Source organism: Mus caroli, unplaced genomic scaffold (genome assembly GCF_978045245.1).
Source record: "Mus caroli unplaced genomic scaffold, Mus_caroli_1 scaffold_2, whole genome shotgun sequence".
NCBI lineage: Eukaryota > Metazoa > Chordata > Mammalia > Rodentia > Muridae > Mus > Mus caroli.
In genome coordinates, this window is record NW_028227257.1 from 146,276,480 (window position 1) to 146,291,939 (window position 15,460).

Consider the following 15,460-nt stretch of genomic DNA (forward strand, 5'->3'; position numbering starts at 1 on the left):
ACCATGGTGAGGTCTGCAGAGGCATCTGGTGTAGACAGAGGTGTGGTGTGGTGTCAGGGTGCTGGGTACCTTGCCTTTTCTGCCCAGGGCTTGCTCTCCTTCTCCCTGATTCAGTACAGCAGCAGCAGCAGCAGCAGCAGCAGCAGCAGCAGCAGCAGCAGCAGCAGCAGCAGCAGCAGCAGCAGCAGCAGCAGCAGCAGTGGTGTCCGGCTCCACAGCAGGCACCGGTAAGAGGATCGGAGATAGGTCAGAGAGGCAGGCTGACCATATCATACTTGCCATGAGGAGATGAGAGAGGACTCTGGCTGGGAACTCAGCACCACCTGGAGACACTGTCACACTATATTACCAGCACCCGTCTCTCACATCACAGGCGTTGACATGTTGAGAAGGCCTTAGAAGGGTAGGTACGCACGTACGCACGCATACACGCACGCATGCACCCACGCAGGCACTCGCGCTCGGCACATGCTAGGTCCTCATTCCTAACTTTAGTAAGATGCTATTCTCAAAGCAAATCACTTATTTAAACAAATGGCACAGTTAAACTACTGGCTAAGCCCTAAACATTGCTTCTGAGAGCTCCAACCACAGCTTTTGTAATCTGCCTGTTCAATATGGGAACAGATTTTAAGGAAGATAATATAGTCAATCCTCTACCCCAAAGAATGGTCCATCATACCAACCACGATAAAGAGTACACCTGTTTATTAAAAGGAAGGAAAGAGAAATGTACACTTTTGTTCTTTGTTTGCTTTAAGAAATTTGATCAAGTTGCAAGGAGATGTCTGGCATGGCTATGTACAGTCTTGCTGGGACTGCCAGGCAGGACACATGGCTGAGCAGCACTCAGCCCCTCCAGGAGGTGGCCTGGCTCCTGGGCATTGCTACTTAGAACCATTGCCAAGTTTCAGTCCAATCGCACCCCTACCTCTAAACCTTCCCCTAGAGCCCAGCAGCCTGTGCCTGCGGGTCTCGGCACTACAGGATGCTGGTGGACTCCGGTCCTCCTGGCCTTGCAGGCAACCTGGGCTATGGCACCAGACTAGAGGCCAGTGTCACTGCTGCCCTGATTTCTTCTCCTTCTGGAAGCTGAAGCTTGTTCGCCTGTTCAGTTTTCTTTGTTTTTGAGCAAAATAATCAGCGCGGGCAGTGCTTGCTCGTGATTCCAGGATGTAGTTAACCTAGAAAGCAAGAGGACATGGCTGTCACTTGGCAGCACCAGCTGTTCCCCCAGGGCAGAGCTTGGGGTGGAAGGAGGCCAGGTTTGGGCAAGGGATCCTGGGAGCAGCTGCTCTGACACGGTGCAGCCTAGCAGGCCAGGAGGAAGCCCTCGTTGCATATAGACGGAGGCCCAGTGCCGGCTTCTCAGTTGCTGAGCACTGGGGCTGCTGACCCACCCCTAGGCTTGTGCTCTTCGGTGTCTCAGAGGGCTGCCTACTCTCAGATGTGTCCAGCCAGCTCTCTAGGAAAACACAAGAGGCAGCGCATCCTCTGCCTCCTGATAGCCTGGAATGTGTCCTCTAGTGTCCGCTGCACCTACCAGCCAGGACCAAGTAAGCAAAGTGAGGCTCAGAGGACTGTAGAGGGCTGAGGCCACTGGGTCAGGGTTGACTTCAGTTGGCAGTGTGTGTCTTTTCTGGGCCACCTGTGGACCTTCAGACATGGCTTTCCTGCCTGGCTTTTTGTGAAAACACAATTCTTTCACCCTCACACATTCTGAAGCCTCACCAGAAAGCCCAGCCTTGGTTTGGAGAAGGCAGCTAGAGGCTCTTGAGCAGGGCAGTTGCAGACTGAGGCTCTGACAATGTCCCTCCAAACTTTCAACAGTAGGAGATACAGGCAGGCATGCAGATACAGAAGGCCCGCCTCACCCGGCCGCAGCCTTGCCAACTTACCAGCTGAGAGTCATAAATCAGGATGTAGGTTGGCAAGGGTGATTTGGGCCGGCGTGGACTTGGTGGGGATGGCAGGAGGCGTCCTCATGCTTGGTAAACGCCACCTCTGGCTTACAGAGCTTGCACTCAGCTGACCTGGCGTTTGCAGTGTATTTTTGGCACATTTAATTTGACAAAAGCATTTTAAAATGGTCCTTAACAAGCCAACTATTTCCTAAATTTATTATCTTCAGTACTTTGTGATAATCACATAGATAATTTTAATGCAAGATTAATGTAATAATCAAAAGATAAAAACGCCCTTTGGTCTGCCATTAGCTGGTTAATATGCTGTGGCTTAAAACGTGCCCAATTTTATGCACTATAGAGGGTTTTACTTTCGATGCACTTTACAGTTTAAGGCATAAAAATATAGGGAGTTTTCATGGTCAATAAAGCCACAGCCTCCATCACTCAATCACAGAGAAGCCGGTGTGAAGAGCCCAACAGTTCCTCAGAGATTCATCTCAGGCCAGTGGAAGGAGGGACTGTGTGCGCCAGCATATGTGGAAGGTGGATGGCGGCCCTGAGCAGCACAGGCCCCACTGAGGCTCTGCATCCTCTGAGACCTGGGGCCTCCATCTCCTCACCTCAAAAATGGGTGAGGACAATGATGTCCATATGCTGCAGGCCAGTGGGTGTGAGGCATGCCCATACTGAGGCCCCTTCATCATCCTACAGAAAGCCTCTGTGATGGCTAAGCTGCAACAGCCTTTGGGTCTTAATTTCTCTATTTAATTTTGGTCTAAACTCTCATTTTTACTTGAGTCTGAGGTGGATCCTACAAAGCCTCAACATTTCTGTCAAATTCTGGAGCTGGGCTGGGGTCTTGGAAGCTGAGCTCTGGCACAAAGCTGACACTGGCCTGGCTGAGGCACGGAGGGAATGTTAGAAAGCTGATGTACAACCTTCTCAAAGAGCGGGAAGTGCAGTCCGGCCTTTGGTCAGGACACTAACCATTAGCTGTGAGGCAGGCAGGCCGGGGACGAAGGCCTCTGAGGTGCATGATGACGTGAGATTTCTCCCAACATCCTGAGATGCAGACAGACATTTCGGGGGAGGAGGCAGGCCTGGAGGTTGCGGGGAAGGGTCGCAAAAAGCATGTGCTCTGAGGGAGCATTCGGTCCTGGAATGATTTCTCTGCACTTGATCTTCCATCTCATACTCAAGTCATAAACCTGTGTTTCTGTCATCAATCTGCTGTTGTGAAAATGATTCTGATGTCAAACACAAGATTATAATTTTACTAGAATCCTTCTCACATCTTGAATATTTTAATGCTGGCTATAAAAATAAGTCCAGGAGGGGGAGACTGGGATATTTTTACCCACTCTGCAAATACCTGGGACTTGCTCCTTGGACTGCCTTGTGAGGTTCCGCTAAGTAACTCCTGGCTCCCTGGAGATCTGTGGTGCAGAGTGGGCACGGTCCTCATGCTGGTCTCTGGGGAACTCTGCTCAGTGTGGCCTGGGAAATTCCATGTCTGCCTATGCTGTGTCTCCTCTTTAATTGTCTTCCAGGGTGATTTCCTGGTGGCCATGTGGTGTTTGAACTACAGTCTTCCTATAAAGCCAGGGAGCCTTGGCTACTGGCATATACACTGCAGAATCTGCCACACCTACCATTAAGCTCTGCTTCTGCCAGCTTATCAGTCACCATCCTGGCCGAGTTCCCTTTCTAGGGTAGCTCAGCTCCTGTCACTACCACCTGGCTGGTGCAGTCATCTGGTTTATTTACACCCGGGCAGGGCAGCGGCTTTCCGCAAGGGCCATGCAACTACTTTGGTCACTGCCTTACGTAGGGAAAGTGAAGCCCGGGGTGTAAGGTGACTGGCCAGGGTCATCCAGCCCAGGGTAGGGCACGGCTTCCCTCTTACTCCTCAGCGCTGCTTCTTCTACTTCCTCTGACTGTGTAGGAATGTGCCTTAGGAAAGGGACATTGGTTTAAAGGAGTCCCAGTCAGGTTGTACCACAGAGACCAATGGTCTGGGTGGCACCTGGTGCTTCAGAGAAGGAGGTCATCCCCAGGCCCTGCCCTAAGCTCCTAAATCAACAAATCCATGAGGTGCCTCCTAGCCTGGATGCTAGGTCTCAGAGACCCAGCTTACTACGTGGCCCCTTTCTGGGTTGCTGTGAATCTGCCTGTTTACCCAGGGCAATGTCAGCAACTTACCCTTTACAAACTCACACAGCATCTCTGGGACTGTCAGCATACTGGTGTAATGTCTATTTTGTTCTGTCTCCCCTGACAAGGGAGAGCTCTCTAGAGGCAGAATAGCCATGCTGAGGTAGCCGGAATGCTAACTTAGCACAGGGAAGGTATCTGGGGTGTATGTGTGTGTGTGTGTGTTAAGCTTCGTCCCAGGATAGCCCCAGTTGGCATGCTTCAAACAGGCTGGGAAAATCACCTTGAACGATTCAAAACTATTGTCTCCAGCTGGCTCTGGAGCCTCAAGGGACTCCTGACAGTGGTTGGGGAAAATAAATGGTGCACGACAAGAAAAAAGCAGAGAAGAGCTAGGCCTTTGGGGGCTGGAGGGAAGCTGACAGTCCTGCTTTGGCAGAGGCAGGTGTGGCCCTGACCTGAAACTAGCCCAGGTAGAACCCACCCTCCTACTTCTGGGTCAGAGGCCACACTGAACTCACCTTGAGCACGATCTCACTGACTGTGGCTGCGTCGGACTCAAAGTAGAGGTGCTTGTAGTCATGGCTGCTTAGATACGTGAGCTTAAAGACCGCGTGACCTGGAGAGAGGGGAGGGTCCAGTGAGTCACCATGGAGGGTGAGGTGCCCCGAGCGTCCTCCCTGATCCAGACTTGAGCAAGAGCACATGGAGGCTGGATAGCAATGTCCCCTGGGGTGGCTGGGTTTCTCATCACAGGCTGGTCTAAGGCAGACAGTGAAGACTCACAGTGCAGGTCCCCTCTGCACAATGCTGAGGGGAGCGCCTCAGGAGGGCTTGCCTTCCTAACAGTGCTGCCTCCACAGGGTCGGTATGGAAGCACTGGTATCCTGAAAGCAGAAGGCTGATCACCCCCAGTTATTACTCTGCAAGTAAAGTAACTGCGCTCAAACTGAAAGAAGCTAGCAACAGGACAGAGCATGAGCAACAGCTGGCCTGGCCACTGTGTTGTCTCCTGCTGGGGCGTGGCCTGGTTTGGTCACTGCACGGAGGCTTCTCCTAAAGGCTATGAAGCAGCTGGCTGGAAGTGAGTGCTGCTCTGCAGACAGCAGCACTCATCACCTTGAAATGCCACTGGCCTGTTCAATTCTTTCCACTCCTTCCTCTCCTTTCATTACTGACTTCACTTCTTGGACTTGCTTGGTCTAGCCTCATGCCACCCCAAGCCCAGCCTATGGTGCTCTTGCCGGTCCCACCAGATTTATGTGGGCTCTTTCATGCCCCTATCACCATGACCTGCATAGGAAAGCTCTCTCAGATGCACTTCCTGTGTGGCCACCCACTGAATGTGGCTGTCATACCTGTTTCTTGTTTTGCCTGTCTGAAGCTGTGTCTATAATCATGTCTGTACTTGATGGCACACATGTCACAGGTCCCTAATTCTAAATAGAGCAAGAAATGTCAGTATGTGTGACCTTCACAAGGACAAACTAAAAGGAGTATTTTTGGGGTCCCTGGCCCCGTTCCTGGGGGAGATTCCCAGTTGATCTACATATGCCAGATCTTGGCACCCGAGAGACTCGGGGCCCTTCCAAGGTCTTAATTTTTCTTTGATTGTGTTGAAGCTGGTTTCCAATAATGGTAGCCAAAGGTCCCCTGAGAATGTGGTCCTGCTCACAGAGTCCTGTCTAGACCAAGAGCTCCAGGTACAGACACCAGAGGCCTGCAGCCCCCAGCCTAAAGGCCCTTCTTCTCAGCTTCACCAGGCCACATACACCTATCAGGCCTCCTCATCCATTGTCCTTTTAATTGAAGCAGCGGCTGGTCACATTATTAATTAATAATATGTCACCCATATTACTGTAAATTCCCCTCCTTCCCGGAGAAATCTTCTGGGGACTTTATTTACAGTAGCTAATTTTTCAGATCTCCAAAAATAAACTGATATATGTTGTACATTTGTGGCCAGAAAAGTTGAGCTGCTGGTATTTTATCCTGGAAACATCATTACAAGATACTAATTGGGACTATAAATCCTATATTAAGAAAAATTACTAATAATTCCTAAAAAAAAAAAAAACCTCATTTTCAGTCAGTTGACAAATTAAGCTTGATTTAAAATTGTGGCTCTAAAACGTTAGACTTCTTGCCTGGAAACGAATCAGTCTGCTATCATATAAATCGCCTGTTTCTGATAGGGAGTGAGTTTTCAATGCTCTCCCTCACTCAACACTAGCGTCTCAGTGATGTCATCTTGTGGAAGAACAATGCAGAGACATTTGTTGGCCACGCTGTGACCAAGCAGAGCTATCTATGAAGGACACAGGGCCATCCGTGAAGGACACACAGAGACATTCCCCAGGAGGCCTTGTGTGGACACCTGGCCATGACACAGACATCATGGCCTAGGGCTAGGAAGGACCAGAAGGTCTTAGGGAGGCCTGCAGACCCGAAGCTTCGGGGTTCACTGACCACTCTGTTAAGGAACCTCATGTACCATCTACACCACCTGCTTTCGCCTGTCACTGACAAACCCTCAAGATGCAGGTGCTGTGGTTTGCTTGAGAAGCTGAGACATCTTGCAAAGTGTCCTGTAGATTTGGCAGTCAAACCCACCCAGCACATGTGATGGGCAGTGTGCACAGGCCCGAGAGTCTGGGAGAGAAGCCCTGACACACGGGACTTGTCCACTGTGGTGGACACAGAGAGGAAGCCTGAGGCTCATCTGCACAGGAGCTGGGTATAAACACAAGTCGCTGTTAGCCAAATCTCAAAGGCCAGAGGATCACTGCGACCCCTGCATCCCCACACTGCTTTTTGCTATTCTTGGAGTATGTGTGTCCCTTGCCTGTCCTCAGTTCTTGCTTCAGTGCCAGACTTAGGGAGAGGCAGATGGGAATGATGAAGGTCCCACTCTCCTGGGCCTGACTGCTTGCCACTAGCAGTGAAAGCAGTCATTCCACTGAGGGAACCTCTAGAGATGGCCCTGACCAAATCCCTGTGTGCTCTTGAGCAATCTCGGACTTGAGCTAACCATCTGCAACTGGGCTAAGGCTGATGGATAGCGATGGACCAGAGCCTGGAGTACAAGCAAGGGCAAGGACAGTAGCCATGTTCTTACCTATGTTGGACTACGGGCCTAGGGAATGAGTTGTCTCCTAAGGGGTTTTGCCTAGAGGTCTCTCACTCCAGCCTCTGGGCTTTGCTGGCCCAGATTCTGCCAGAGAACAGGCTGAGGCAGGGTAGGGAAGGGAACAAGGATTAAGTATGATGTGTGTTGTCCTAGCTACAGGTGTTATCATAAAGACACGGAGGTGAGGGGACTTGTCAGGTACAGGGAAGAACCCTTAGGGGCAGTTTTATGGAGGACAAAGGATGCTAGACAAGGAAGGTACACAGTGCCAGCAAACTGGTTGTGGAGGGCGCCAGAGCAGACCAAGTCCCTGGTGTTCAGACAGGAGGAACTGGTAATGCCTGGGTGTGCCAAATGATGAGGAACTAGTAGGTCTGAAACGGCAAAAACATATATAGAGGAGTTGTATTTAGGGTCCCCAGGGTCCAGGGGCAGAGAAACCAGTTGACATAGCGGTCTGTTCACGTGGCACTGAGCTAAAGAGGGGCAGAAAGAATGCTGACTTAAGAGAAGGCCATGGTGAAGCCGGGCGTGGTGGCGCACGCCTTTAATCCCAGCACTCGGGAGGCAGAGGCAGGTGGATTTCTGAGTTCAAGGCCAGCCTGGCCTACAGAGTGAGTTCCAGGACAGCCAGGGCTATCAAAGAAACCCTGTCTCGAAAAACCAAAAACCAAAACCAAAAACAAAAAAAAAGAAACCCTGTCTCAAAAACCAACCAACCAACCAACCAACCAAAAAAAGTGGGGGGTGGGGGGGCTGGTGAGATGGCTCAGTGGGTAAGAGGACCCGACTGCTCTTCTGAAGGTCTGAAGTTCAAATTCCAGCAACCACATGGTGGCTCACAACCACCTGTAATGAGATCTGACTCCCTCTTCTGGAGTGTCTGAAGACAGCTACAGTGTACTTACATATAATACAAATAAATAAGTCTTAAAAAAAAAAAAAAAGAAGGCCATGGTGGGTAGGCTTGGACATCAGTGAACACACGTAATTTACATTTGATAATGCCATCTAGTTCCAACAGGGTGATGCCTGGCATGAACCACAACCATCTATACCTAAAATCCCGGTGGCACACTTGACCAGAACACCAAAATGAGCTGAAATATCTTTCATTTCTTTTCAATTACAAGAATTATAAAAACATTAAAATTGCTAAAAATTCAGAAGTCAAAGGAAAACCTCCACACCTTACACATAACCTCACAACTGCGTGGGACACCCATAGGCGTCTCTGGCTATCTTCATGTTTTCATGTGGTTTACTGAAATTTGAGGGTTTTGTTGTTTTGTTTTGTTTGAGATAAGTTCAGCCCTGGCTTGGAACTCACTCTGACCTGGAACTCAGAAATCCCTCTGCCTCTGTCTCCTGAGTGCTGGGGTTAAAGGTGTACCACCAACATCTGGCTTTTTTTTTTTTTTTTTTTTAAACTTAACATTTTCTTTCAGCCCTCCTCTGCTGTAATCTTCTCCATGACCACTGGTGACAGGAACTGTGCTTCACTCTGTGGCTCTGTGGGCACATTGGAAGTAACACTTAGGAAATAGCAGCACCATAAAGGAGGCTCTCGGAGTCTCCCTTTATGGCAGAATGGACGAGACAGTCGGCTTCTGGGGCGAGGCTGTCTCTAATTCCTCTTGTCTAGAAGGCCATGAAAATCTCACTGGACTTCTGGAGGGAAATGGAAGTAGCACACTTTCTTTTGTCATTGCCTCTATTTGTTTTTGAGACAGGGTTTCATGCAGGCTAGGTTAGTCTCAAACTTGATATGTACCTGAAGCTAGCCCCAAACTCCTGATCCTCTGGCCTCAGTGTACTGAGCGCTGAGATTAAAGTGTGCAGCCAAATGCTTGGTTGCTGGCCCTGCCTTTCTGTAGCTCAGGCAACTCTCTACTATGACTGAGCTGCCAGCTCAGCCCACTACAGCGAGGGAGGAGCCAGAGCACAATGCTCACTGCCCTCGGACATGTAGGCTACATCCACATGGACCTTGTAAGCATTCTCACACTTTGATGATGAGCAGGGGTACCTGGCTTAGCCCCTTCTCCAGACAGCAGAGGCTTCCAGGGAGGTTGAGCTGCTGACTTCACACCAGCTGCACCTACCTTTCAAGGCAAAAATCTGAGTCTCTGTAGTTCATTGGACATGTGGTGGAGTCACTTCAGGCTGGGAAAAGGGATAGCTATGCACACTGAAGAGCACTGACTATGGAGGTTGTGATATTGGCAGACTGAACTCATGACTAGTCAGAAACTGCAGGCAGATCCAGAAATCAATGTCCATTTCCAGTTAACTTGTATTTACAACAAAATACTAACGTTTGTACTCTCATAGTAAAATCAGGTGTATACTGGCCATATTTGGAGATATGGCTTTGATGGTCTTATACTCCAGGTTAGGGTCCAATACAAACAACTCCAGCAGTGCAGCCAACACAAATGGGTTCTGAGGGGTCTGACCCCATCTGTTAGATCCTTGTATAAAGAACCTAAAGTCAACACATGCCGCAATATTTAATTTGGATAATAAATTATGAACTTAGAAGAAAATGCAAAGTAATATACAAACGCTATCTTTCTGTCAAGTGAAAGTCCTCTGGTACAATGGGAGGTGTTGCTACACACCAAGCCAAGGCCAAAGGTTCTCCCATGTCTAGTCCTACCCAGGTCCTAACTGGTCCTCACTGCTCAGATCTTCTCTAGGTCCAAGCATCTACCTGTAGAACTGTCCTTTTAAAACCATCTGCAATCTCAGCACCCAGGAGGCAGGAGGACTGTCTGCAGTTTGAGGCCAATCTGGGCTACAGAGCAAGACTATGTCTCAAATCTGTCCAAATGGCAGCAGTGACACCAGGTGTGAATCTGTCACCTCCCTCCTTAGCGCCCCTAATAATTTGTGTTCTGGTGCCAGTCTTCAACTCCAAAACATTTGAATATGGGTTTCAAATATTCAAGACCATAAACTCCAGTTCTCAAACCTTTTGGTTTCAGGATGTTTTTACACTCTTTTTTTTTTTTTTTTTTTTCGAGACAGGGTTTCTCTGTGTAGCCCTGGCTGTCCTGGAACTCACTCTGTAGACCAGGCTGGCCTCGAACTCAGAAATTTACCTGCCTCTGCTTCTTAAGTGCTGGGATAAAAGGCGTGCGCCACCACGTCTGGCAAGTTTTTACACTCTTAAACATTACTGAGGAACCTAGAGTTTTAGCTTATTTTGATTACAGCTATTAATTTTTATTATGCTAGAAGCTAAAACTGGAAAATTTTAAATAAATTTATTCATTAAAAATATAAGCCCACAAGTTAACATAAGTATTTTTTTAATTGAAAAGCTCTTATATCACCCAAAGTTTACTAAACATGGTTTTAAAAAACATTATTTTAGGGCTGGAGAGATGGCTCAGTGGTTAAGAGCACTGGCTGCTCTTCCAGAGGTCCTGAGTTCAATTCCCAGCAACCACATGGTGGCTCACAACCATCTGTAATGCCCTCCTCTGGTGTGTCAGTGACAGTGTACTTATATACATAAAAAATTATTTTACTTCTATTATATTGGGTGACATTAGGCCATTGTCATTTGAGTATATAATATGTTGCACATTGAGCCAAGACCTCATGAATGTCAGGAGGGCACTCTACAGTGCATCTGACCTATGGTTCAAGCAGCATAGTTCATTGATGCTCTTTGTAAAGATTCTCTTATGTTTACACCAATAAAGCCTCCAATGTAGTGGCTTTGCTTTTTAAAGGTTCATTTATTTTTATTTATATGAGTACACTATAGCTGTTTTCACACACACCAGAAAAGTGCATAGGATCCCATTACAGATGGTTGTGAGCTACCACGTGGTTGCTGGGAATTGAACTCAGGACCTGTGGAAGAGCAGTCAGTGCTCTTAACCGCTGAGCCATCTCTCCAGCCTGGCTTTTCTTTTCCTTTCTCTCTTCTCTTTCTCTTTCTCTTTCTCTTTCTCTTTCTTTCCTTTCCTTTTTCCTTTCCTTTCCTTTCCTCTTTTCTTTTCTTTTCATTTCTTTTCTTTTCTAAAAGCATAATTGTAGTATGGAATGTAAAATCTCATTAGTGAGCTTTCTGTACTGTTACATTAAAATCCACTGGTTGGAGGCCAGATGTGATATACACCTCTAACTAGTCAGTGCTACACAGTAAGATCCTGTTTCAAACCAGCCAATCAACGAGCAACCAAACAATAACAAAACCCCTCTTGGTTGGTCTTGGGCTTTGAATAAATCTTCCAACTTGTCTTAAAAACAAACAAACAAACAAACCCACCCCTAAACGTTAGCACTCTTTAAAACTGGCACAATGTAATGGGTCCGCTATGGGATCTTCATATGTAGTTAGATTTTGTTGACTTTCCCATGCTCCCATTGCCACCTGCTCCTGCTGCTCTCTGCCCCCCACCCCATGGCCCTCTTCTGCTTTCATGTCATGTGCTCATATAATGTACTTTTTCTCCAGTATTTCCCCTGCTCCTCCCTTAAGAGCCCACCAGTCCTTAAGTCTTGCTTTCTAGTTTCATGGCCTTCAGTCATGTCTTTGTGTGTATATACATATACAAAAATAAACCCAGAATTTGCATATGGGAGAGAATAAATGGAATGTCTGTTTGAGTGTGGCTTATTTGGCTTAATGTAATAATTACCATTTCCATCTCCTTTCCTATAAATGTCACAATTCCATTCTTTACAGCTGCATGAAATCCCACTTGTGTATAGTCTATATTTCCTTTTTGGGTTCCTGTGCAATGGGCATCCTGGCCGTTGTGCACAGTGCAGTGGTAAGTATGGGTGTACAAGTTCCTCTGGGGTATGCTGACAGAGAATTCTCTAGGTGTATGTTCACCTTGCCTGGGTTTATAACATCTCACCATTTGAAAAATATTGGTTCATTGTACTGTGTGGATTCCCAATACTGAAGTGTGTTCTTATACAGTATTATGGAAGTCATATTTTAGTACTACCGTGTCAGAAAATTCTTAAAACAGTGAGATGCCAAGTTCTCAGAGACAGATAAAGTTTTCAAAAATTAGAATTCTGATCTGAGGCAGTTTGACTTTCATTACTGGGACAGACCTGGCAGCTTCTTTCTACCTACACTAACAGGTTAGGATCACTTACTTGCTTTTAAGAAAATCAAGTAATTTGCCAAAGCCTCAGGGTTGGAGAATCAGTTTGTTAGTTGTTCCTTCAAATGAAAATATGTCCCATGGAATAAATGGCTAGTTCAGCTAGCAACTCAAAACAGCTGGATAAGTGCTTTTCCTTGCCGCAATGGCTGTCTCCAGGGACTTCAGGAAATGAACTAAAAATCGTGATTAAGTTGCCTAGAGAGCATAATCCCAGCCTTTAATCCCAGCACTCGGGAGGCAGAGGCAGGCGGATTTCTGAGTTTGAGGCCAGCCTGGTCTACAAAGTGAGTTCCAGGACAGCCAGAGCTATACAGAGAAACCCTGTCTCGAAAAACAAAAAAAACAAAAAAAACAAAAAAAAAAAAAAATCCCATATTATGTACTTTTTCCTCCAGTAAGAGGAAATGAGAAGTTACACACTTAAAAAAAGTGTGTATGTGTGTGCTTGTGTATATGTGTGTGCGCTTATGTGTGTTTATGTCCATACTTGATGTGGAGGCAGAGGATACCAGGTGCCCTGCTTGTTCACGGTCTTATTCCCCTGAACCAGGGTCTCTCCATGGGTCTGGAGCTTGCCTGGATGGTGCAGGTGCACATGTAACCATCCACTCTTCCCCATAAGCCTTTTGCCTGCCTGGAAGGATTACTTTATCAGGCTCCTATGTGGAAACGCAGAACAGCAGTGTTTCCTCAAGTCCATACAAGGCTCCAAGCTTGGTACAAAACTGTTTTATACTTCTGTGCCTTGCCTTAGGCCCCACCCTCCCTTAGATTTTGGGGAGACTCATGGAGCCCAGCCTGGCCTCTAATTCACTGTGTAGTCAAAGATGGCACTGAATTCCTGCTCCTCCTGTCCCCACCTTCTGGGTGCTGGTCCCCACACCTGAGTTACCATGCTGGGCTGCCTCCTGCTTTCCTCTACTTGGTGATTTGACTTTATTCTGTGATCAACTCCTGGCAGCTCTCCCCATCCTCCCCTTTATTATTTAACTACTTACTTTCTCTTCTGTGCTAACTTCCTGCATTTAACAAGTTTTAGAGGAAAATCTAGGCACCCAAGCATGGTCAAAATTTGTTAGAAAATAACTCCCTAGAACACTGTTTCTCAACCTTCCTAATGCTGTGACCCTTTAATATAGTTCCTCACGTTGTAGTGACCCCTGCCCATAAAATTATTTTTGCTGTTACTTCATAACTATAATTTTGCTACTGTTATGAGTTGTAATATAAATATTTTTGAAGATAACAGTTTGCCAAAGGGGCTGTGACTCACAGGCTGGGAACTGCTGCACTAGGCTGAGTCACGGTCGGGGCTAGACTTCCATGGGAAGTCCTTAGCTGTGTCAGTAGCACAAGCAGGACAGAACCTTTGTTCCTACTTCTGTGTAGCCCCAGGCCACTCACTTCCAGAATGAACTATTTGTCACCACAAGATGAAGTCCAACAAACCTAGGGCTCTATAGCATGTAGACGCATCCCAGAGTTGCTACAAGTTAGGAGATATGTGGGAACTCACAGCACTTGCTTGATAGATGAAAGGGTCCCTTTGTCTTTATACTTTCATCTTTTGAGACAAATAAACTTTTCTATGAAGAACCAGAGGGCAGATATTTCAGGCTTTGTGGAAAAATTAAAAATATAGATACATCGAAACACAGAAAAATGTTTCACTTTTTTTTTTTTCACAAAATTCATATAATAGTGGAGTACACTTGGCCAACTTTTAAGGGGATGTAGCAAGGAAGGACGAAGGTTTCCCCTTTGGGGAGATAATTCACCTAACTACCAGTTAAATTAGTGTTCCCAACACGAATTCAAACCATCACCCTAAAAACTGCTCATCTCAGCCTGCCCTCCCACTGACCAACCCAGCCCAAGGCCTTGCTCCCTCCGTCCAGTTGGCTCATTCTATGCAGGTGCCAGGCCCGGGCAACAGCTTGAGGCTTCTTCCCTGGGGAGAGCTGGGTTCTGCCTCGAGTTTTCTCTCCCCAGCCTTCAGCACTTCTTGCACTGGTTTGGTGGTGACAAACTTCACTTTCTGGCTGTCTGCAATGTCTTTACTTTACCCTCAGCTGAGGACCACTTGGAAAAATGCAGACTCTGGGTAGATATTACTTCAGTGTGTTAGAGCCGCCACTTCTTTGTCTTTTGGCTGGCATTGGTTCTGACGGGATGTCGGTGATCATTCCTATCATGGTTCTGCGATGTGCACAGCTGCTTTCTTACGGTGCTTTCAAACTTTTCTCTTTATCACTGGGTCTCAGCAATTTGATTATGATGTGACTTGATGTAGTTTTCTTTGTATTTATTCTGCTTAGCCCTTGCTAGGCTTCCAAGGTTAGTAGTCTGATATTTTAAGTCAGATGCTGAGCAGCTCTTTGTTCCCTGAGACTGCAGCTACAGAGCTGCTAGAGAGTATGCTGGGGCTGCTGGCTCTGCTCTCAGCCCTGGCTGCAGTCTGAGCCATTTCTATTGCTGTCTTACGGCTCACTCACCGTGGCAGGCGGACTCTGAACTATCCCCTGATGATGCTCTTGCCTGATTCTCATGGCTTTATGTAACCCCTTGCTGTTTATGAGATGGCCTCGTGGCTTGCTTCTAATAATCAGTAATACAGAATACTGTAGAGATGGCATACTGAGTTAGCTCATAAGAGGCTAGGGCTCCTTGCTAGCATTCTCTTTGATGTAGCCCACCATCATCTAGTTAGTTTTTCTATTGTCATAGCCAGGTGACATAGAACTAAAAGCATTTCTGCCAGAGACCATTCAGTGAACTTAAAGCAAATTTTTTTTGAAGTTTAGTTTTTCTTTCTTTTTTTAGATTTATTTATTATTATATCTAAGTACACTGCAGCTAAGAGAGCATCAGATCTTGTTACAGATGGTTGTGAGCCACCATGTGGTTTTTGGGATTTGAACTCAGGACCTTCGGAAGAACAGTCAGTGCTCTTAACTGCTGAGTTATCTCTCCAGCCTTAAAGAAGATTTTATGACATCATTTCCCTTCCTTCTCTTCCCACTCCTGTTTTGGACAGGATCTTACAATGTAGCCCAGGGAGGACTCAAACTTGACCTCCTGAGGGCTGAGACTTCCCACCTGACTGACACCCTGACTATAGC

General features: G+C 47.0%; 1 protein-coding gene across 7 annotated transcripts in view; it reads right to left on the reverse strand.

The window, feature by feature from the left end:
- Positions 1-693: 693 nt before the first annotated feature.
- The window catches only part of Mapkap1 (MAPK associated protein 1), a 209,598-nt gene continuing 194,831 nt past the window's right edge, over positions 694-15,460 (reverse strand). For all 7 annotated transcript variants that reach the window (XM_029473510.2, XM_021184032.3, XM_021184047.3 and 4 more), the window contains 2 exons: positions 4,583-4,680; positions 694-1,184 (listed from right to left, as the gene is read on the reverse strand). In XM_029473510.2, coding sequence (XP_029329370.1) covers positions 1,059-1,184; positions 4,583-4,680 — 224 coding nt within the window. In that variant the 3' untranslated portion in view covers positions 694-1,058. The remainder of the gene's footprint in view (positions 1,185-4,582; positions 4,681-15,460) is intronic.